At 41.2% G+C, this 22930-nt stretch overlaps 1 protein-coding gene across 1 annotated transcript in view; it reads right to left on the bottom strand.

Annotated features, from left to right (window-relative positions):
- Positions 1 to 5841: 5841 nt before the first annotated feature.
- Positions 5842 to 22930, bottom strand: part of ptchd4 (patched domain containing 4) — a 61743-nt gene continuing 44654 nt past the window's right edge. The window contains exon 3 of the mRNA XM_033021300.1: positions 5842 to 9682. Coding sequence (XP_032877191.1) covers positions 8046 to 9682 — 1637 coding nt within the window. The 3' untranslated portion in view covers positions 5842 to 8045. The remainder of the gene's footprint in view (positions 9683 to 22930) is intronic.

The raw sequence follows: 22930 nt of genomic DNA on the forward strand, positions 1-22930 counted from the left end.
TAATTGTCTGAGCTGAGACATAGAAACATAGAAAATAGGTGCAGGAGTCGGCCATTCAAGCCAGCACCGCCATTCAATACGATCATGGCTGATCATCCAAATTCAGGACCCCGTTCCTGCTTTCTCCCCATATCCTTTGATTGCAATAGCTATAAGCGCGAAATCTAACTCTCCCTTGAATACATTGAGACAGGATTGAATGGAAACCAACACATGACCGTAAAGGAAATCCCTTGCCTTTCTATCCATTTTGATTCCTTATTTATTCAATTGAAAGTGAGGAAATGTTCTCCTCGCACTGTGAGGTCTTACCCTTACAAACAGCAGACTTTCAATTGCTGAGGTTGTCCACTGAGACGACTGTGCCAATCTCACAATTTACCTTTAGTAGCAATTGGATGGAAGTGGCAAAATAAGTACCACAGGCTGGTTGGGTCAAGTCTGGAAACAGGGTTGGATTGCATTCTTATATCATCGCCCACTACTCATAATATATCAATTATGAACTGTAACAGAATTTAAGTCGATAAATTATTTCACTACACAAGATCTGATGACACAAGGTTACATTTCAACACAAGGTCTCACCAGAAAGGTAATGAATGTTACAAGCGGTTAAATAATCAAATATTCCACAAACTGTTCATAAATAGCATTGTTGAAATGTGGGCTCTGTTACATTGATGGAATTACACATTTGTATTCAAAGTTTTCTTTCAACCTTTACACCCAGAGGAGTAAATGGACTACTTCCACTTTTAAGCTACTAATCATATCAATATGGCATATGCAATATTTATCATTTTATGCTTAGAAAGCTTTATTTGATAATGAGGTATTACTACAGTGTCGTTGATTGCAATCACTTGAAGTGGCGTGGTCAGAGCCTAATGTGTATCCAATATAATCAAATTACTAAATAATTACATTGCTGGTGTTGGTATTCAGATTATAGAACCCATTAATGAAGAATAATAGATTTTCTTTTGATAGATATCGTTTTGTCATGCTAAAATTGTCAATAATATTTATATTGCAAGTTGGTATTGCTATAATAATACTTACATTGACCGATCACTCATTCATGTATGAAAAGATACAGAGTTTCATAAAAGTTTAGAAAAGTACCATTAAATAGACTGACAGAACATTACAAATATACTAACATGCATATGTGAAAGATAATACTGTTGTCAGTCTTAGCACAAGTACAGGACACAATACTAAGATTCAGTCCGTGTGTATTAAAAAAAAACGATAGCTGATGGAAGTAAACAAAGATTTCCTGATATGTGTCCTACTGTGCCCAGAGAAAGGATTTTGGTTTGGTAAACCTAATATATATAATTTTTTATTTACTCATTCTTGTTATGAATCAAATGGGTGGTAGTTCCAGGAACACCAGAGGAAAGAAATATATGGCAATTGGAAACAATGCATATAATGCAGTAGACACAAAATGCTGGAGTAACACAGCGGGACAGGCAGCATCTCTGGAGAGAAGGAATAGGTGATGTTTCAGATCGAGACCCTTCTTCAGTGATATGATTTAGTGTTCTCGGTCTACTTCCAATAATCCAGTATTGCTCAAAATTTGGTACCAATAATGTAACATATTGCTGCTTCACTGATGAAATGGGCTTTTAACATTTCTTTGCTTGCTTTAATACTAGTGGCTGTCCTGTCATCCCTTCCATTCTTCAAGAAACATTTTGAAAATTTAACTCTTTGACTGTTTTGGACATCTGGCCTGATACTTTTTCTCAGGCTTAATGTCAAATAGTTGAATGCATTCTTGTGAACTGTATTGATAGGTTTAGCTGCATTGAAAACATCACACACGGTCACATTGCTGTTATTGTTGAAAGCATATATAGATGATGCAGTTACGATTCTTGGCTTTTACAGAAGTTTTTTTCTCGGGAACCTTATTGTTTTCCCTGATTTTAGTAGAAGACTGGTACACACGTCTCAAAAAGCATTTGCAAGTTAAAAACAATTCAAAAAACACATTTTAACTTGGCTGACCAAGTCGTGGTGGGGTGAAGTGCCATTCAATGGAATCAATTGTTCTTACACTTCAGTACAGTTAAAGACATATTGCAATAGAAAATAAAAATGGATATCATGTTATAACTGCAGAGAAGATAGAAAACTGAAAGTGGAGATGGCAAATGAAAGCAATTAGTTTCAATAGCTCCAGAGCGCAATAACAGAGATCCCAATCAACCCATTTACTGATTGTTTTCCAACTTTATGCTGCTTAGACATTTAATGTGAGGAGACCCAGCCAGTGCTAATCATATTGTTTGTTGGTGAAGTGGAAAATCAGTGGAAATTATGGCAATGCTGACTTACTTAGGGGATCCTTCTTATGGACACATGTATGGGTAAATTAAATGAGAGCTCATTGTTGCATGCAAATCAGCTCCAATGATATATAATTAAGGGAGAAATAGTGAGTACATGTACTATGCCTACTGGCTAATGGTATCAAACTGTGAGAAGGAAAAGGCCACAAAACACTTAGCAAGGCCTGCAGTTCTTAGAAAAATAAATTACCCCTGAAGAGTTCTCCAGCGGTTTCCTCTTCCGAATCTGTTGAAGATCTTTGCTCCGAAGAAAAAGGTGGGTTGCCATGACTGTTCACCTGTTCACGACCCTTCCCCCACCATCCCTCAGCCACTCCCATAATCCATACCTGTCTCCCCTTTTGTTCTTTTTCCAATTAACTGACTCTATGCAGCAATTCACGAGGCCAGCTCTTTTAACAGTAATTGAACCCCCCCCCACACACACACATACACACATGGTCACAGATAGAAGGGGCAAATGCTGTGCAGACAGCACTCAAACATAGGGTTGAATCCAGGTACCTGTAGCAGTGAGGCAGCAGCACTAACCATGGTGATAATGCTGATAAGTGTGAGGTGCTACATCTTGGCAGGACAAATCAAAATAGGACGTACATGGTAAATGGTAGCGAATTGAGGAATGCAGTTGAACAGAGTGATCTAGGAATAACTGCACAGTTTCCTGAAGTTGGAATCTCATGTAGATAGGGTGATAAAGAAAGCTTTTGGTGTGCTGGCCTTTATAAATCAGAGCATTGAGTATAGAAGTTGGGATGTAATGTTAAAATTGTACAAGGCATTGGTGAGGCCAATTCTGGAGTATGGTGTACAATTTTGGTCGCCAAATTATAGGAAAGATGTCAACAAAATAGAGAGAGTACAGAGGAGATTTACTAGAATGTTGCCTGGGTTTCAGCAACTAAGTTACAGAGAAAGGTTGAACAAGTTAGGTCTATATTCTTTGGAGCGCAGAAGGTTAAGGGGGGACTTGATAGAGGTCTTTATAATGATGAGAGGGATAGACAGAGTTGACGTGGATAAGCTTTTTCCATTGAGAGTAGGGAAGATTCAAACAAGAGGACATGATTTGAGAATTAAGGGACAGAAGTTTAGGGGTAATATGAGGGGGAACTTCTTTACTCAGAGAGTGGTAGCTGTGTGGAATGAACTTCCAGTGGAAGTGGTGGAGACAGTTTCGATTTTATCATTTAAAAATAAATTGGATAGGTATATGGACAGGAAAGGAATGGAGGGTTATGGTCTGAGTGCAGGTAGACGGGACGAGGGGAGAATAAGTGTTCGGCACGGACCAGATGCGCCGAGATGGCCTGTTTCCGTGCTGTAATTGTTATATGGTTATATGGTGCCATTATGGTACTTGTAATGACTTATCTAAATGGGGATGTTATCTATCTGTTCCATGAATCAAATTAACAGCTATCTCGAAATCGAATTATAGTGGTTTATCATTATAGTAAGTATTACATTCTTTCTTAGTTTATGACAATTTGATGTTATTCTAGACACAATTATAGCGTATAATTGGTATGGCACAAAGTGTCAGAACAGCTGTGTAATATCACTGATGGTAGGAAATATTATCGATATCAGTATTATCAATACTAAAAATGAGGATAACAGAAAGGTATAAATGCTGGGGATGGTTACAGAATGCAAAGTGCATGCAGTGCACACATTTATTATTGGTCATGTGTTTTTAAATAAAATGTATATTTAAGATCTTCGAGCCAATCAAGACTATTACAGTCTAGTAGATGTAATAGTTAACTAATTATGGATCTAAACCATGATTTCAGTGATAATTAATTTTCATTTAATTCATATAATAGTTCAAATTATTTTTAGAATAGCTTTCATTTAACATGCTACCCAGCACAAAGCTACTCAATAAATATTCTCGAACATGGATTTTCGTGGTTGTAGAGTGAGGCTTATCAAAATCAGTCATTATCTTTCGGCTTTCATTATACTTTATGCAAGTCCTTGCAAAGCATTTGCAAAATGCTATTTACATTATTATTAATTTCCCAGGAGTATTTAAAATATAGTAAGTAAAGTGTGTACTCTCAGCATAATAACACAGTACATCCTCAATTTAGATTTCCAGTTAGTGCTTCCCCCATTCCAAATCAAGGAGGTTGATAGGCACAACTATCAGTGATTGTAACTGTACTGTCAGTCTGTAGAAGTAGATTTAAGAATGTCTAACAGCAGCCAGAAAATAAAGGATTCCATCATTAATCAGACAATCACTTTGGACATAATTACTATTGCACGTTGGAGGCAAAGGCACAGATAAAAACCCATGTCATTCAACGGAAATAATTGTTCTTACACTTCCTTACAGTTAAAGACATATTGCAGTAGAAAATAAAGATGGATATCATATCATAATTGCAATGAAGACAGAAAGCTGAAAGTGGAGATGACAAATGAAGGCAGTTAGCTTCAATTGCTCCAGTTTACAATAAAATAGATCCCAATCTACAATTAACCCATTAACTGATCGTTTTCCAACTTTATTCTTCTTAGACATTAGACATGAGAGGACCCAGCCAGTGCTAATCGTATTGTTTGTTGGTGGAAAAATTCTACAGGTGGTGAAAATTGTTCATCAACAGGGGTCAGTTCTGGTTAAAATTATCCTGCCCTAACTAAAGGTTCACCTGCATTTAGAGTCATTGAGTCATACAGCACAGAAACTGTTCTTGCAGCCCAACTTGCCCATACTGACCAAGATGCCCCATCTACACTAGTCCCACCTGCCCACCTTTCTTATCCATTGGAAAACAGTGAGACAATGGCTGTGTCAGGTGCTAGGAATTGCAGGTAGTGAATGTATTCTGGAGAACACTGAAAAATAGCATTATTGAGCAGGGTATTTTTGGCATTTATATCAAGGATTCAGAATGCTGTATTGGTGTCCCTGGTATAAAATGTGTAAGTATCTGCTGAAAACTGGGAAGCCTGTAAGTACATATCCAGAATGTAGCGTGAGCAGTTTGCTGGGGAGGTCAAAGACGTACAGGTTTGTAGATTAATTGGGTTCAGTAAAATGTTTCAGTAAAATTGTTAACTTGTCACTAGTGTGTAGGATAGTGTTAGTGTACGCTGGTTGGTGTGGACTCGGTGTGCTGAAAGGCCTGTTTCCGCACTGTATCTCTAAAGTACAAGTCTTAAAATATGCTCAGAGCTTGCAAGCCTTACAACTAACCCTTTTAGCTTTTGCACATCACCAAGCAGATTGCATGACACTCCCTGGCACATCCTCCTCACCAATGCAGGATGAGATGGACAATAGATAGACACAAAAGCTGGAGTAACTCTGTGGGTCTGACAGTATCTCTGGAGAAAAGGAATAGGTGATGTTTTGGGTCAAGATCTTCCTTCAGACCTGAAACATCACCTATTTCTTTTCTCTGGAGATGCTGTCTGACCCACTGAATTACTCCAGCTTTTGGTGTCTATCTTCAGTTCAAACCATCATCTGCAGTTCCTTCCTACATATAAGATGAACAAAAACCAGGTTATGGAATTTAACTAGATGACATTGCAGCTCGTCACATAACCATTGTTATCCAAGCAGCCTTACATTGTAGGGACAGTGAAAAGTTGAGAGAGATGACAGGTGGAAACTGATACCACGTATGCGGATGACAATGCAATGTTGAGCATGTGTATAGTAAGGGGAAAATATAGGATGCTCCCATGTGAAGTGTTTTGAAGTGTTGCTTTTGTTCTCTGGTTAGTTATGAACAGATGGCATGGTTATTGGGACACAGTGGAGGAGAATGGTGGAGTTGACAGTATCAAAGGCCAAAAAGAGAATGATCATGGAGAAAGTAATTTGAGACTTTGGTCAGGGGTATCCATGGGCCTCGGATTGAAGAGCTTCTCAAATAAGAGATTTCAGAAAATTTGTGATGATCCTGGGCGGAAAATTTAGTTAACTATTTCGTAGAGTAAAATTTCACTGTTGGACTATAAATTCACTTAACGACATAGCAGAATAACTTATTATGAAAAAAAGGAAATAATGGTTTTTAAATGACTTACTCTCCATTTGAAATCAACATTAGTTCTACAATCATTTTAAACAATGGAATTAGAAACTTCAAAAATAACCTTGGAAAATGCAATAGAAAACATAGCTATTATTAAATTGTAACCCGTGGCATTACATTTACGTGAAAGACATAACTGCTTTATGTGAGTCAAAAAAATGATAAACTAGAAGTACAGGTTTTGTTTCATATAAATAATAACATTAAAGTATTTCAGTAAATTGGATAATAATCTATTGTGAGAGTATGTCAGCAAAACGTCAATATTTCAGTGCCCTGAATAAGATAATTTTCTTTGTTTTAGGAATAATTTTGCTGCAGTAATAATATAATCTATTGCAAGAAAATGCTGTCATTATACTCGCAGTTTTGAAAGCAATTATTGTAATAAATGCCAGAAAAACTGAGCAGGAGAAAGCAAGTGTCATAACATCAGAGCTGGGGATTCTTTCTGAGAAACAGAGAATCTATGAATTAACATTTCAAGTATAGACCATTTGTCAATGGAGACAGAATAACAACAATTCAGTTAATGAAGCTTCTATATCTGAAACATTAATTTATCTGCTTCCTACATATCTTTTATTTGACCCGCTGTCTGTTGACTTTAATATCTGAGTTTTAACATCTTCAACCATTTATTAGCAATTCTTAAATTTTATTTTAGATTCCTTCAATATGTGGAATATACACTCATGACATTTTAGACAATTATTTTCTATTGGAGCGCATCGTATTTTGCAAGGTCCATTAAACAATAAGCAACCCATTTTAACAAATAGTTTGTGGAGGTCACTTTTGCAACAAAAAGGGTTAACTTAATGAGATTTCTAGTACCTTTGCTGGACGAAAATGAATATACAATCAGAATATATGGTGTGTAGCTTTTAAAAATCTATAATAAATAATGGCTAATTTCCTCTCACACAGACCTCATGATTATTGAGTGGACTCACAGTTCTTCATTGCCCTTTGGCTTAGTTACAAGAGGGAAGAAAATGAATTGTGTTGCCTACTATTATCAGCAATAATGATCGAAAATTGCCATTTAATTTGAACCTATGGAAGACAAAGCAAGTCTTCCAGACACCTTCATGGAAAACGTTTATGCATAAGGCTTTGCATTGTGAATGTTTTCTGATAACTAGCTTTTTTCCATTAGCAAAATTCTTCATTGAGGGTCCATTTGTGAGACATTCACGCAAAGATATATCTTTCCTGTGCAACTCTTCCCAATCTATTCAATGTTTTTGCATTCCAGATCAACGCAAGAAACTGTCAAATATTGAAGGTGGTAAGATATAGCACATGGTTATTTTTTTCTTAAACCTTCAACTTCTAATTGATAACTTTCCAATGATTTTTTTATTTTATTTTTAATTTCACGTTCAATGCACCTTTAGTGTTAGGTGGAACAGGTTTGTTCTTTTGAAATCTTATCCTGATTGTCTTTCCAGTGAAAAGCATTTCAGATTTCCCATGCTTCCTTTGTTTTGACCCAAAGGCCAGCACAAGCTCGTGGGATTGAACCTTACCAGGGAGCTAAACCACCTGCTATGCAGCTCTGTCTGATGCCGATTTTTCCAGTGAATTTTTGTCCAGGGTCTCAAACTGTGGTGATGTGATCAACCATTCCTGAGTTATCTCGTATCTCCACAGATTCGATTTCCTCTTTCATTTCTGCACGCTTCCTTTTCTTGTGTCGTTTCTTCGATGGAGGAAAAAATGTTAAAAAAACAGGTAATATTACAAAGCAATGTAGCAGTGTACAGATGACTGTGAGGAGTAAGCATTTGAACAGTGTGAAGGTCAAATTTGAAGGCACAAAAAACAGGGGCATTAACCCTAACAGAAAACAAACATTACTCTGCAAGATGGCTGCTCCATTCCATTCCAAAGAGTTTTTGATACATTCAGTCCTTGTGCGTTCTTTTTCTAATACAAATGTAAAGAGTAGAGGTGCACAGTGATCTATGGCATAGTTCAAAGAGTAGATAAGGCACAAGATTGAAATGCTGTCCATATCTACTTTCCATAGTGTCATCAGTCCAACCACGCCAAACTCCATTGAGATCACGCTGAGTATCACCCAAACATTACCCAATGCATTGATAACCAGGAAAATAGTCAGCAGCAGAATGATCAAGACACTAGCACTGGAGTTCAGGATTGGTGAAGTGATGGATGAACTATATCGATCCATGAAAACAAATGTTGGATTGAACACTATATATTTTATTCTAGAAATTAGAGAGTGTTTTCTTAATGTTTCCAGCAAATCAATCATTTCTTCATGTATATTCTCTGCAGTTCTAGCCACCATGTACACTCTGGAGGCGATGATTTCGACTTCTTCTGATGTCTTTGAAAAAATAATATCATCCATATAGTTTTTAAATTCTGGTTGCTTCAAAAATGAGTTAGCTAGAATGTTGATGAAATCGCTTTTGGTTAGTACAGTGACATTGATTTTTTTTAAATACTGTAAGTAATGCTCAATCCATGATATTCTGATGAAACCCCTGCTGATTATTTGCAGATCCTCCTGTATTGTTATATTCCAGTATTCTATTGGCTCGTAAATATAAAAACCTATGACTGGACTGTAGTTGCTGAAGTATTTTTGCTGGATTATTGTAAAAGAAACACTTTTTGAGTCACTTGCAAGCATATTAAGAAGATTTGATCCATTACTGATTTGTAAACATCCCATAAAGGAAAATGACACATAAATCAGGTATAGCAACACGACAAAAGGCTTGACATATGTATTAATGATCCATTCAGTGTAGTGCTCCCTCAGAAAGCGCTGAATGAAATGTTTCTGATACGGATCGCATTCATGGCCACTGGGCTGCTGAAATCCATCATTCAACATTGTTTTAAACCAGACAGGCCTGGACGCTAAATATTCAGGTGATGGAATTCGACAGCAGAATATGCTGTGGTAGCGGTTCTGTTCTAATTGCCCAGCAAATACCAAGCAGGAGCCATAAAAGGAGAAAACATAGAAATAGTTCACTAGAACTGTGACACACATGTTCTGACAGAAGATTTTGACAGATTCAACATTGGTGAATGGGCTTGCACCCATCCCAAAGGTGATGATGTACAGCGAGCTTGTCATCGTGTAGGACACCATCACATCAGAATAAGCAGCTGCTATTCTTTCCTTGAATGGTAAATCCTCTTTTGTTCTCCGCCACCCAGCGAGAAGCTCGAACACTCCTTTAGTTCCGTGGCCTGTTAGAAAGTAGAAGGGCAAAATTGTTAGCACATGATGAAGCTATGTGAACAAGTATTTATAATAACTTTGCTACTTGCTTAAATTTTTTACAGTTTATGCCTTATCCGGATGTACAAACGCAGCCTTTTATTGTCCAGTATGATATTTGAAAATATATATATCAAAAATAATCATGTAAATTGATTATTTTAGAATATCATATTGGAAAATATGGCAGGAAGCAGAGATGACATGGTGACTTTGGATTTAGAACATAGAATATAGAACTACAGCATGGGAATGAACCCTTTAGCCCATTATGTTCAAGCCGAACATTGTGTCCAGTTAAACTGATCTCATCTGCCTGCATGTGATTCATATCGCACTATTTCTTGCACTTCCATTTGCCTAACTAAAAGTGTCAAATACCAATATGGCATCTGTCTCCACCACTACTCCTGACAATGCGTTTAAGGCCCCCACCACCCTCTGTGTAAAAAAACTTGCCTTGCACACTTCCATTAAGCTTTCCCCCTCAAATAGCTATGCCCTGTCGTGTTGGAAATATCCACCCTGGGAAAAAAAGTTCTGACTATCTACACTATCATTGCCTCTCATAATTTTATATACTTCTATGTATATAAGTATGGCCCTCAACATCTGACATTCCAGAGAAAATAATCCGTTTATCCAACCACCTGTAGCTGAACCCCGTTTATGCAGGCAGCATTCTGGTAAACCAGCTCTGCACCCTCTCCAAAGCTTCCACATCTTTCTTCTAATGGGGCGACATGTAATGCAATGGAATACACAGATTCTTCCTCAGGGGAAAAAGGGAACACAACCGGAAATGTTGCCTATCCATGTTCCCCAGAGATGCTGCCTGACCCGCTGAGTTACTCCAGTACTTTGATTGTTTTTATTTGTAAACCAACATCTGCAGTTCCTTGGGTCTACTTTAAAATACGTTGTTTTAGATCCAGAGAAGACACAAGGTGCTAGGGTAACTTAGCGGGTCGGGCAGAATCTCTGGATCGGTGACATTTTCGGCAGAACTATTCTTCAGACTCCGGTTATTACCTTAGGTTTTTGAGAAAGATGCTCAGTCACAAGATAGCATGGAATCTTTATCTCTTGAAGTAATCAGGAACATTTCAGGAATGTGTGATTCTTCCAGTGAGCAATAGTAGCAAATTGTTTTTGTCAGAAATAATTCCATAGATTGAAGTCCACATGCCGAACAATAATTTGCCCGACACACCACCTGCTGTTTGTAGCTTTTGCCTATAGCCCTCGTCTCCAAACCCAAGTATGTTTTGTTCCATGCCAAGCTAATCTGGCTGCCACCATTGACTATTATTTCACATGCTGCTCCATAAGTTGAAGGCAGTTGATAGTATGATTACTTTTACATTATACATTCTCATATTCCACTGCCTCAGCACCACTTCACTCCCTTTCTGCATTCTCTTTCCTGGCCTCCCCCTCTTCATTATTCCACTCTTTTCCTTACTTTCCCTTTTCATGGATTCTTTCACTTTTGGGTTTTCCCCCTCCACCTGTACCACCGCTGGCTGTTCCATGTTCACACGTTATTAGATATTTGGGATAGGGAAAGAAAGAGTGGAAATAAAATGAAAAAGGTGGGGAGGGGAAGATGAGTCAATAGCAGCAAAATTAATAGCAAGATTGAGAGTAGCTGAAGGTGGATCCTTACACCAACGACCTCCTGCAGTGATGTCCTAAATCTGGGATGAATGATGTCTACCATTTTTCTGTGTATGAGGTTTAGTTTTAGTTCAGCGATACAGCCTGGAAACAGGCCCTTTGGCCCAACAGCTCCGTTCCAACCAACAATCACCCGTACACTAATTCTATGTTATCCCAGTTTCACATGCTACACACTAGGGACAATTTACAGAAGCCAATTAACCTACAAACTTTCGGAAGGTAGGAGGAAACAAGGACCCGGAGAAAACCCACGCAGTCACAGGCAGAACACACAAACTCGGTACAGACAGCACCCGTAGTCAGGATTGAATCCGGGTCTCCAGCGATATAAGGCAGTAACTCTACCTCTGTGCCACTGCGCTACCCTGGGTATGATTTCAATCACTGAGCACTGGGGATGATGCGTGTTCAGTCAGGGTGATGAGGGAATGGAAAGCGAATGGTATGTTAGCTTTCATAGCAAAGGGATTTGAGTATAGGAGCAGGGAGGTTCTACTGCAGTTGTACAGGGTCTTGGTGAGACCACACCTGGAGTATTGCGTACAGTTTTGGTCTCCAAATCTGAGGAAGGACATTATTGCCATAGAGGGAGTGCAGAGAAGGTTCACCAGACTGATTCCTGGGATGTCAGGACTGTCTTATGAAGAAAGACTGGATAGACTTGGTTTATACTCTCTAGAATTTAGGAGATTGAGAGGGGATCTTATAGAAACTTACAAAATTCTTAAGGGGTTGGACAGGCTAGATGCAGGAAGATTGCTCCCGATGTTGGGGAAGTCCAGGACAAGGGGTCACAGCTTAAGGGTAAGGGGGAAATCCTTTAAAACTGAGATGAGAAGAACTTTTTTCACACAGAGAGTGGTGAATCTCTGGAACTCTCTGCCACAGAGGGTAGCCGAGGCCAGTTCATTGGCTATATTTAAGAGGGAGTTAGATGTGGCCCTTGTGGCTAAGGGGATCAGAGGGTATGGAGAGAAGGCAGGTACGGGATACTGAGTTGGATGATCAGCCATGATCATATTGAATGGCGGTGCAGGCTCGAAGGGCCTAATGGCCTAGTCCTGCACCTAATTTCTATGTTTCTATGTTTCTATGTGATGTTGCGTTTACTGGAGTATTGGGAAACGTTGGTGGTGAGGTTATGGTCAGGAGCAGGAAGCAGTGGATATGTTGGATAGTTTTGTTAGGGAGAATGTAGTGCATCGGAGGTAAGGGAACATTGTTGGAAGGTATTTGGGTAGTGGGTGATGGATGTTGGAAGGGGTTTAGGGAAACTCAAAAGCACAGCTATCAGAAATAAACTATTGGTGGGGACTTAGAGAAATCGAGATTTTTAAATGTCGTTTTAAAAATATTAAAAATTCACAACAGCAAATTATATTCTGGCAGACAGATAAATCCTAAAAATAAGCTGATTATTTTTATTCATTTGATTAGTCATATACTGTGTGACCAAGGAAACTAAAGAGCTAAATTTGGACAATTTCAAGGAAGTTGCATGGGAATTATTTCTGAGCTTCAGTCAGGTATGCAGGGCTGCTCTCTGAGTGGTTTCTGCTCCCTGCTCCCAGAGCTGCTCTATGAGTGGGATTTCTAAATTTTTCTAAATTTGCAGCAGCACAAAACTTAGAAGTTCGGTAAGCAACAGAAGCTTGTGGTTGACTTCTGGGGGACATAAATAGGTAGATGGAATCTGAAATAATACATTTTAGTAGGATGATGATAGAAAGGAAATAAAAGATAAAATAATTCAATTCTAAAGAAATGTAGGAACTGGAGAGACCTGGGTTACACTTGTTCATGAATGGTGGAAGACCGCTGGACAGATTGAGACAGCAATTAGAAAAGCTTATGTGTTTTGGGGGTTTATTATTAGGTGATTGGTGTGAAAAGGACAAGTTGTGTTGAATTTTTTAGAAATAATTTGATCCACTGCTGAAATGTTGAGCTCAACCCTGCTAGTGGCTTCCAAGTGGATCCATGCAGATACATTGGTGTCAATGGTTCTTCACTTCTGTGTCTGTTTACTGAACTCAGGACTCAACACCAAGTCCAGGATGGTTACATAAGGTGCATCTTTGGTGCTTCACAGTTGTATATCTTCATGCACAATGTAAGTGAAGCTGACTGATTTGATTTGTAACTTATTTTGATTAATATCTAAATTGGTTCGGACATTAATAAGTTGAAAGAGTATTTCAATTGCAGATTCTTTTTTAATGTTTTAACTTTAAAAATATATACTTTATTTTCTTTATTTAAGTGCACATGGTGGTGGTACACATTTCAATGTGGACTTTCAAAACAAAATTGGATGAATGCATAAAATTAAAATGTTGAAGGGATGGGGGTATGAAATGGGAAATGAGACTGTAGATGGAAGGCTGAATAGTCTGTAATAATTACTGATATAACAAAGAATCCTAATTTAATATATCTATATGAGGGTCTACTTAATGTACTGTGAGACACATTGTTCATCCATCTTTTCCTGATGACAACCACAAATATTGTCACATGCCATTGTAATTGAAATGTACATCTAATCATGCATGCAATAAATTATCTTTATAACACTATTAATGAACAAGTCTTATATGTCATAATAAATGACTCCTCTCGCAGAGCCTGTTCTGGAACAATAAACTTGATTGTGCAGCGTATGTAGTAATGATTGTGAACAATTACTGTTTCTTTAAGACTGTCACATTTATAAGTCACATCACGTGACAGACGTGATCTGTTGAAAGTTCTGTGGGGAGCTTTTACTGGACCACACGCTTTGAGCTGCTCACGTGACTTGTGTGTAGTTTCTGAAATAGACACTGTTGGAAGATAAGAGTGCTTTGAACACATCCACTGGGTGGCGCCATACAATGGCTGCCTCACCAATAGTCTGTCTCGCCCCTTTCTCTCTTTGTTGTTTTTTAGTCAGTAGTTAAATATTGTTTTAGTGTATCTTTAGTTTTGTCGGGTGTGAGGAGGATGGGTGCAAACTTTTTTTTCCCTCTTTCCTCGACGGAGATGCAACTTTTTCCTTATCGTATCTGCACTGCAGCCTAACATTGTGGAGCTGACGACCTCTTGCTGGGAATCGACCTTGGGAGCTCCAACCGCGGATTTAACATCTCGGAGCTGGCCGTCCCATTGCCACAAGAGTGGATGGCAAATTGTGCAACTTGTTAGCACTATCAAGACTATGACTATCAAGACTATGAATACCATGTTAAGGATCTAAGTACTGTATGTTACTGGTGCCCAAATATTTAGTGCTGCTTAACACAATTTGTAGTGAACTGCAAAACATAAGCGCTGGCAGAACTCAGCAGATCAGGCAATATCTGTATAAGAAGGAACTGTAGATGCTGGTTTAAACCGAAGATAGACACAAAAAGCTGGAGTAGCAGGCAGCATCTCTGGAGAGAAGGAATGGGTGATGTTTTGGGTCAAGACCCTTCTTCAGACAATATATCTGTGGTGGGAATGGACAGATGACATTTCTGTTCAGCCAACTGCCCTTCTTGTAGTCAACAGACTCCTCTGGTCCTTTTCTATCACCCAGGATTAGTAAGTCAGGCCACATGAAATTGATTATATTCTCTAATTCTTGCTGCGGTCTTGTCTCTTGTTTAGTTGCCTCTGTCATGTTTGCCTGTGTTACACAGACTTGTAAAGTGACACCTAAACTAGTGATGAGGCAATCAATCTAATTAGCTGACAGACATTTCATTGACATCTGCTGCTGTGACAGCCTGCTGCCGCATTCCTCTGCTGAAATTAACAGTTTATTCACAGGGCCAAAATATTGGTGCATGTATTTTGTCCATGTTTTATGCCAACTACAATTCTGATGCATTTACAGAGTGAGTAATGTTTTTTTATTACTTAACATAGAAACATAGAAAGTAGGTGCAGGAGTAGGAGTAGGCCATTCGGCCCTTCGAGCCAGCCATTCAATATGATCATGGCTGATCATCCAAAATCAGTACCCCATTCCTGCTTTTTCCCTATACCCTATTCCATTAGCCCTAAGAGCTATATCTAAATCACTCTTGAAAACATCCAGTGAATTGGCCTCCACTGCCTTTTGTGGCAGAGAACTCCACAAATTCACAAGTCTCTGGGTGAAAAAGTGCTTCCTCATCTCAGTCCTAAATGGCCTAGCCCTTATTCTTAAACTGTGACCCCTGGTTCGGGACTCCCCCAACATCGGGAACATTTTTCCTGCCTATAACCTGTCCAATCCCTTAAGAATTTTATTTGTTTCTATTAGATCTCATCCTTCTAAATTCCAGTGAATATAAGCCCAGTCAATCCATTCTTTCATCATATGTCAGTCCCAACATCGGATCGTCCCGTTAACGGGGGCTCGAGGCCCACGACCGAGGAAGAACTAAGGGAAGGACTTGAACTTTATTTCGCCTTCCATCACAGTGAGGAATGTGTAGGAGTCACTGGGGTGGTTGTTCATGTTAAAATGTGTTTTTGAAGTGACCTGTTACTTTTAATTGTATGACTGACCTGGCCAATGAAATTCCTCGTATGTTGCAAAACATACTTGGCGAATAAAGTGTGATTCTGATTCTGATTCTGATTCTGATTCTGATATCTCAATGTATAGCACTCCCATTGTAATTGTTCTCTAAATACAATGAAACACCTTCTGAACAGAATTCACGTTTGTCTAGCAAAAGAAAATAATGGAAATACTCTAAATTAATTCTGTACATGTTGCGTTTGTTTGATGTATTACAAATAAACTGCTGCCTTCGCCGACAGCAACACATCAATAATGAAATTTGGCCAATGAGTTAAAAAAAAGTTAAATCTTGTGGCTGTACAAATTGCTACCAATAAATTACGCAGACATTTCATTATTTTAGTGCAATGTTAATAAATGAGAGATAAATGCTGTTTTAATTCATTAGCATCCCTTGCTAATTTGAAGGTTTTTGTGTAAAAAGACATCCTGTTTATCAGCCCTTTTTAATTGCCCTGTTCACAAAACAACTGAAGATTGCGAGGTGCATCAGCATTTCAGTCACACTCAGGTCTGGCACCAATTCAAGTACTGCAGTGCAGGAGGATATCAGCACATTTCTCATGTGTGTTCACTTTGGCCAAGAGTGGGTGACCTCCCAAATAAATTTGCCACATAGCTAAATACATCACGTTTCTACCAGCTCTCATTTCTTGCCAAGATTGATTCAATATTTTACATTTTGCTGATCAGCAAATAAGAATCAGGGTAAATGATCATAAATGTATTAAAGTATCAGCTCATGGAGACTGCCGCAGAATGTATTAATGCTAGCAGCTGCTGTTTAATTTAATTTAATCACGTAATCCTAGACGGGTTGAGTGAGATGACCATGGGGCTTGATCTTCTCTCCTGTCACAACCCTGAGTTTGACACCAGAATTAACTGCTCTATCTATCACTGAGAAATTACAACATTCAATTTGACTACATATGCACTTTTTAATGACATAGAGGCTTCTTCCACTGTGTTGATAATTTATCTGTCAAAAATGAAGGCAGTACTACAAATTGGTGGCTTACTTAAAATGAACTGGAAAGTAGACTATTATCTGAATGGTGGCTGATTAGGAAAAGGGGAGATGCAACGAGACCTGGGTGTCATGGTACACCAGTCATTGAAAGTAGGAATGCAGGTGCAGCAGGCAGTGAAGAAAGCAAATGGTATGTTAGCATTCATAGCAAAAGGATTTGAGTATAAGAGCAGGGAGGTTCTACTGCAGTTGTACAGAGTCTTGGTGAGACCACACCTGGAGTATTGCGTACAGTTTTGGTCTCCTAATCTGAGGAAAGACATTCTTGCCATAGAGGGAGTACAGAGAAGGTTCAGCAGACTGATTCCTGGGATAGCAGGACTTTCATATGAAGAAAGACTGGATAGACTCGGCTTGTACACGCTAGAATTTAGAAGATTGAGGGGGGATCTTATAGAAACTTACAAAATTCTTAAGGGTTGGACAGGCTAGATGCAGGAAAATTATTCCCGATGTTGGGGAAGTCCAGAACTAGGGGTCACAGTTTAAGGATAAGAGGGAAGTCTTTTAGGACCGAGATGAGAAAATCATTTTTTACACAGAGAGTGGTGAATCTGTGGAATTCTCTGCCACAGAAGGTACTTGAGGCCAGTTCATTGGCTATATTTAAGAGGGAGTTAGATGTGGCCCTTGTGGCTAAAGGGATCAGGGGGAATGGGGAGAAGGCAGGGATGGGATACACTTGCCCAAGCAGTTGTCCCCAATGTGCCTTAAAACCACCTCCATCGTGCCGGTGCCAAAACACTCCACTGCGGCAAGCCTCAACGACTTCCGCCCAGTTGCACTTACTCCCATCATCACCAAGTGCTTCGAGAGGCTGGTCCTGGCACACCTCAAAAGCTTCCTACCCCCCCACACTGGATCCCTATCAGTTTGCCTACCGCAAGAACAGGAGTACGGAGGATGCCATCTCAACGGCACTTCACTCCGCCCTCTCCCACCTCGACAACAGAGACACTTACGTAAGAATGCTGTTCATCGATTACAGCTCAGCCTTCAACACCATTATACCCTCTAAACTGATCACCAAACTCGGTAACCTGGGCATCGACCCCTCCCTCTGCAACTGGATACTGGACTTTCTAACCAACAGACCCCAGTCTGTTAGGTTAGACAAGCACACCTCTTCAACCCTCACCCTGAACACCGGCGTTGCACAGGGCTGTGTGCTGAGCCCCCTCCTCTACTCCCTCTTCACCTACGACTGCACACCTGTACATGATACTAACAGCATCATCAAGTATGCAGATGATACAACGGTGATTGGCCTCATCAGCAACAACGATGAGTCGGCCTATAGGGAGGAGGTCCAGCTCCTAGCAGCATGGTGCGCTGACAACAACCTGGCCCTTAACTCCAAGAAGACCAAGGAGCTCATTGTAGACTTCAGGAAGTCTATGGGCGGCACGCACACCCCCATCCACATCAACGGGACGGAGGTGGAACGTGTTTCCAGCTTCAGGTTCCTGGGAGTCAACATCTCCGATGACCTCTCTTGGACCCACGATACCTCAACTCTGGTCAAGAAGGCTCACCAGCATCTCTTCTTCCTGAGGAGACTGAAGAAGGTCCATCTGTCTCCTCAGATCCTGGTGAACTTCTACCGCTGCACCATCGAGAGTATCCTTACCAACTGTATCACAGTATGGTATGGCAACTGCTCTGTCTCCGACCGGAAAGCACTGCAGAGGGATGGTGAAAATTGCCCAACGCATCACCGGTTCCTCGCTCCCCTCCATTGAGTCTGTCCAAAGCAAGCGTTGTCTGCGGAAGGGCGCTCAGCATCGCCAAGGACGGCTCTCACCCCAACCATGGACTGTTTACCCTCCTACCATCCGGGAGGCGTTACAGGTCTCTCCGTTGCCTGACCAGCAGGTCCAGGAACAGCTTCTTCCCTGCGGCTGTCACACTACTCAACACTGTACCTCGGTGACTGCCAATCACACCCCCCCCCCCCCCCCCCCCCGGACACTCCTCCCACAGGAAAAACACTATGACTGTATGCATGTAAATAGATTTATTTATTGAAATCATATTCTATGTCGATCTCCAGGGAGATGCTAACTGCATTTCGTTGTCTCTGTACTGTACACTGACAATGACAATTAAAGTTGAATCTGAATCTGAATCTGATGGGATACTGAGTTGGATGATCAGCTCGAATGGCGGTGCATGCTCGAAGGGCCGAATGGCCTACTCCTGCACCTATTTTCTATGTTTCTATGTATTAATTGCAGAAGGGCAACGATGCCAAAGCCATTGGCATCTCTACTTGCTGTTGAGAGGATGGTGGTGAGCTATGTCCTTAAACTGCAGAGGTCCATTAAGTGAAGTGTTTTGGTGCTAGTTACGAAGAAGTTCTGAGATTACAACCCAATGGCTATGAAAATTGGAGCTGCAATATCTTGAGGGGAGTTTAGAGATGGGAGTGCTCCTATTCACTTGCTGCTTTTGTCATCGTTGGTTATGTTTAACAGGCAGAGGAAGTCATTCAACTCAATGGCTCCATTCTGACTCTCAACAGTCATCTCATCAATTCTATTGCCTCTCCTCTTATTTCCAAGTGCCCATCCAACTTACTCTCCCTCACATGTCATCAGCCCTTAGAGGTTATTTACAGTAGCCCTTTGACCTAGCAGCATGCCTTTGCGATAATGGAAGGGGGGGGGGGGGGGGGGGGGAGGAAAACCCTCGTGGTCACAAGGAGAACATGGAAACTCAGCACCTGATTCTGGAATTCAAAATGGGTTGTTGGAACTGTGAAGCAGCAGAGCCAATTGGTGCCCAAATAACGGTGATAGAAATGGCGATTTCAAGTGGTGCTCTTTGATCAACCTGGACAGGTAACTGCAGTGCATTTTGTAGATGATACAAATTTTAAACAAACTGCACCAGTCATGGAGGGAATGGATGTTTTGGAAGGGTGATTGGTTGTCAGTAAACCTTACTGTTTTGTGCTAGATTGCACAGATCCCTGTAATTTCCAGGGGAAGTAACATGAATTTGCATTGTACAAGAGTCAGAAACTCATTTTGCAGCTTAATAGCATTTTGGTTAGGCCATATTTGGAATATGTTTTGTGCAGTTTGGTCGGCCCATTTCATAAAAGATATGGAGGCTTTGCAAAGGGTGCAGTAGAGGCTCAATGCTGGCAGGAATGTTTTTTTTTCTGGAACGGCAGAGGTTAATGGAGGACCTAATAGAAGTATATAAAATGCCTAGAGTAGAGTAGATAATCAGAATATTTCACCAGGGCCAAAATGTCAAGGACTAGAGGGCATAGCTTTAAGGTGAGAGGAGTAAAGTTTAAAGAAGATGTGCGGGGCAGGTTTTTTTTACACAGAGGATGGTGGGCGCCTGGAACGCATTGCCTGGGGAGGTGGTGGAGGCAGATATGATGTAGTGGAATTAAAAAAAAAATTAGATAGGCAGATGGATGTGTGGGGAATGGAGGGTATGGGTCACAGGTAGGCAGAAGAGTCTGAAGAAGGGCCTCGACCTGAAACTTCACCCATTCCTTCTCTCCAGAGATGCTGCCTGTTCCACTGAGTTACTCCAGCATTTTATCTCTATCAGAGATTAATTTAACTTGGCATCATGTTCTGCACAGCCATTGTGGGCCAGAAGGCCTGTTCCTGTGCTACACTGTCCTGTGTTCTATGTAGTCTATGCAGAATAAGCAGAAAACTTGCAGAGTTCTAATGGTGTGGTTGATTTATTTGAAATTCTTCTTAATTTTGCACATGCCGATAATGATACAAACATAATCAAAAGCATCATATGGTGATGTTGTAGCGGCACCTGATGGTGCTCGCAGGTAGTCGAACCCAGCGGCCAGGTGCCTCGGACATGTGACTCTGGGGAAGGGTTGTGTTTTGCGTGCTTTCTGGGCGATGCCCCTTCAGTCGCTCTGGACCACCGTTGTGGCTGGATCTGTTTATTGGTTCTGTTGAGATTCTTCGTCAGTTTACTTGTTTTGTTAATAAACTCGTTTGAACAGTCGACTCTCGTCTCATCCGCCAAATTGGTGACCCCGACACGTCCATCCGAAGATTGGACGACAACAGGCAGGATAATTATCTTCCCGCTGCCGCTCGCAACGCCCAGCAAAACGCGGTCAGCCTCAAGCTGCCCGTGTTTTGACCCGATCAGCCTCAGGTATGGTTCGCACACGTTGAGGCGCAGTTTCATCTGCACCACATCGTTGCAGACGAGTCAAGATACTTCCACGTGGTGGGAGCCCTGCCGCAGGAGTCAGCCTCCCGTCCATTGCCTTATCTTTGGGACCCACCCGCAGCCGCTAAGTATGACGGCCTCAAGGCTCTCCTTTTGCACACCTTCGGGCTCAGCCGACGGGGCCGTGCTGCCTGCATCCTTCACATGGACGGTTTGGGAGATCGGCGGCCATCTGTGTGAAGGATGCTCGCGCTCATGGACGGCCACCGCCCGTGCCTGTTGTTCGAACAGGCGTTCCTGGAGCAGATGCCCGACGATATCCGTCTAATGCTCGCTGGCGCGGATTTTTACGATCCCCAGCAGCTTCGCGGCGGGCACTGTTGGAGCTACTACCACCTCCGCTTCGCACGGAGGCTTGACGCTGCCGCCATCCCTGCATGTTTCAGGGAAATGCCTCGGCCGATCGTGATCGGCCAAAACGACCGCCTCTACGTCCGCGACTGCCATTCCGGCCGCCTTTTCCTCGTGGACTTCGGCGCGATCGCCAGCATACTTCCCCCGACCAGCCGCGACGCTCGTGCTGGTAAGAAGGGCCACGTCCTCTCAGCCATTAACTGGAGAGACATTCGAACATACGGTACGCGGACCCTTCCCCTCACATTTGACTCCCGCCCGTACAAATGGAAATTTATCGTTGCGAATGTTGCCCAGTAGCTCTTGGGAGCCGATTTCCTCCACGCTTCCTCCCTCGTCATCGAATTACGGGGGAAACTTTTTAAATCTCTTACCTTGACCAAGATGCGATTTTTTTTTCCCCGTATTATATCTCCGTCCGCACTGCGGCCTAACATCGAGGAGTTGGCAGCCTTTGCTGGAGACTGACTTCAGGAGCTCCAACCGCATGAGCCTGCGGACTTAACATCGCGGAGCTCGCGATCCCTTTGCCAGGGATCAACCTCTGAACTCCCATCCGCAGGAGCCTGCAGACTTTAACATCGTGGAGCTTGCGGTCTCTGGTTAGAGACCGACTCTTGGAGTTCAATACCGCAGGAGCTTCGATCGTCCCGACGCAGGGGCTTCGTCTGCCGGCTGTGGGAGTTCCGATGGATGGTTCGACTGCCCCAATCGCGGGAGAATAAAGAGGAAGATGATTGGACTTTCTTGCCTTCCATCACAGTGAGGAACGTGGGGAATCCACTGTGGTGGATGTTTATGTTAACTTTTATGTAGTTGTGTGTCTTGTTGCTTTTATTTAGTGTGGCTGTATGGTAATTCGCATATCACTGTACCTTAATTGGTACATGTGACAATAAAAAGCCTTTGAAACCTTTGAAACCGTGGCATGTCTCTCCTTTTTTTTAAAAACAATTCTGGAGGTCTCAACACTTCTAATAGGAAATTACCAGGAACATTGTCTCTTTCGGTGTACTCTGATAAAATGGAAAAATTGGTCATTTAAACTATTGCATCAACAAAGTTATTTGATTCATGAAATAACATTGAGCTGACTAGTATCCTTAAAACAGTTGTCACACATTCCCACCATAATGCTGAAACAAAATTAAAAAAAACACAGATTCAGGAAATCTGTAATTAAAAACAATGACCAATTTATGGCAAACTCATTTATGTCATGGAATAAGATTACACCATGTTGTGGGGGAGGTGGGAGAGACAAGCAAGGGATGTTGGTTCAAAGTGTTATGCAAAGGATAAAGCCAAACGTGAGGACGATCATTTCACTCAGAGAGGAGTGTTAATTTGGAATTCACTGCATGTGAGGAT

Source organism: Amblyraja radiata, chromosome 5 (assembly GCF_010909765.2).
Source record: "Amblyraja radiata isolate CabotCenter1 chromosome 5, sAmbRad1.1.pri, whole genome shotgun sequence".
NCBI classification, from domain to species: Eukaryota; Metazoa; Chordata; class Chondrichthyes; order Rajiformes; family Rajidae; genus Amblyraja; species Amblyraja radiata.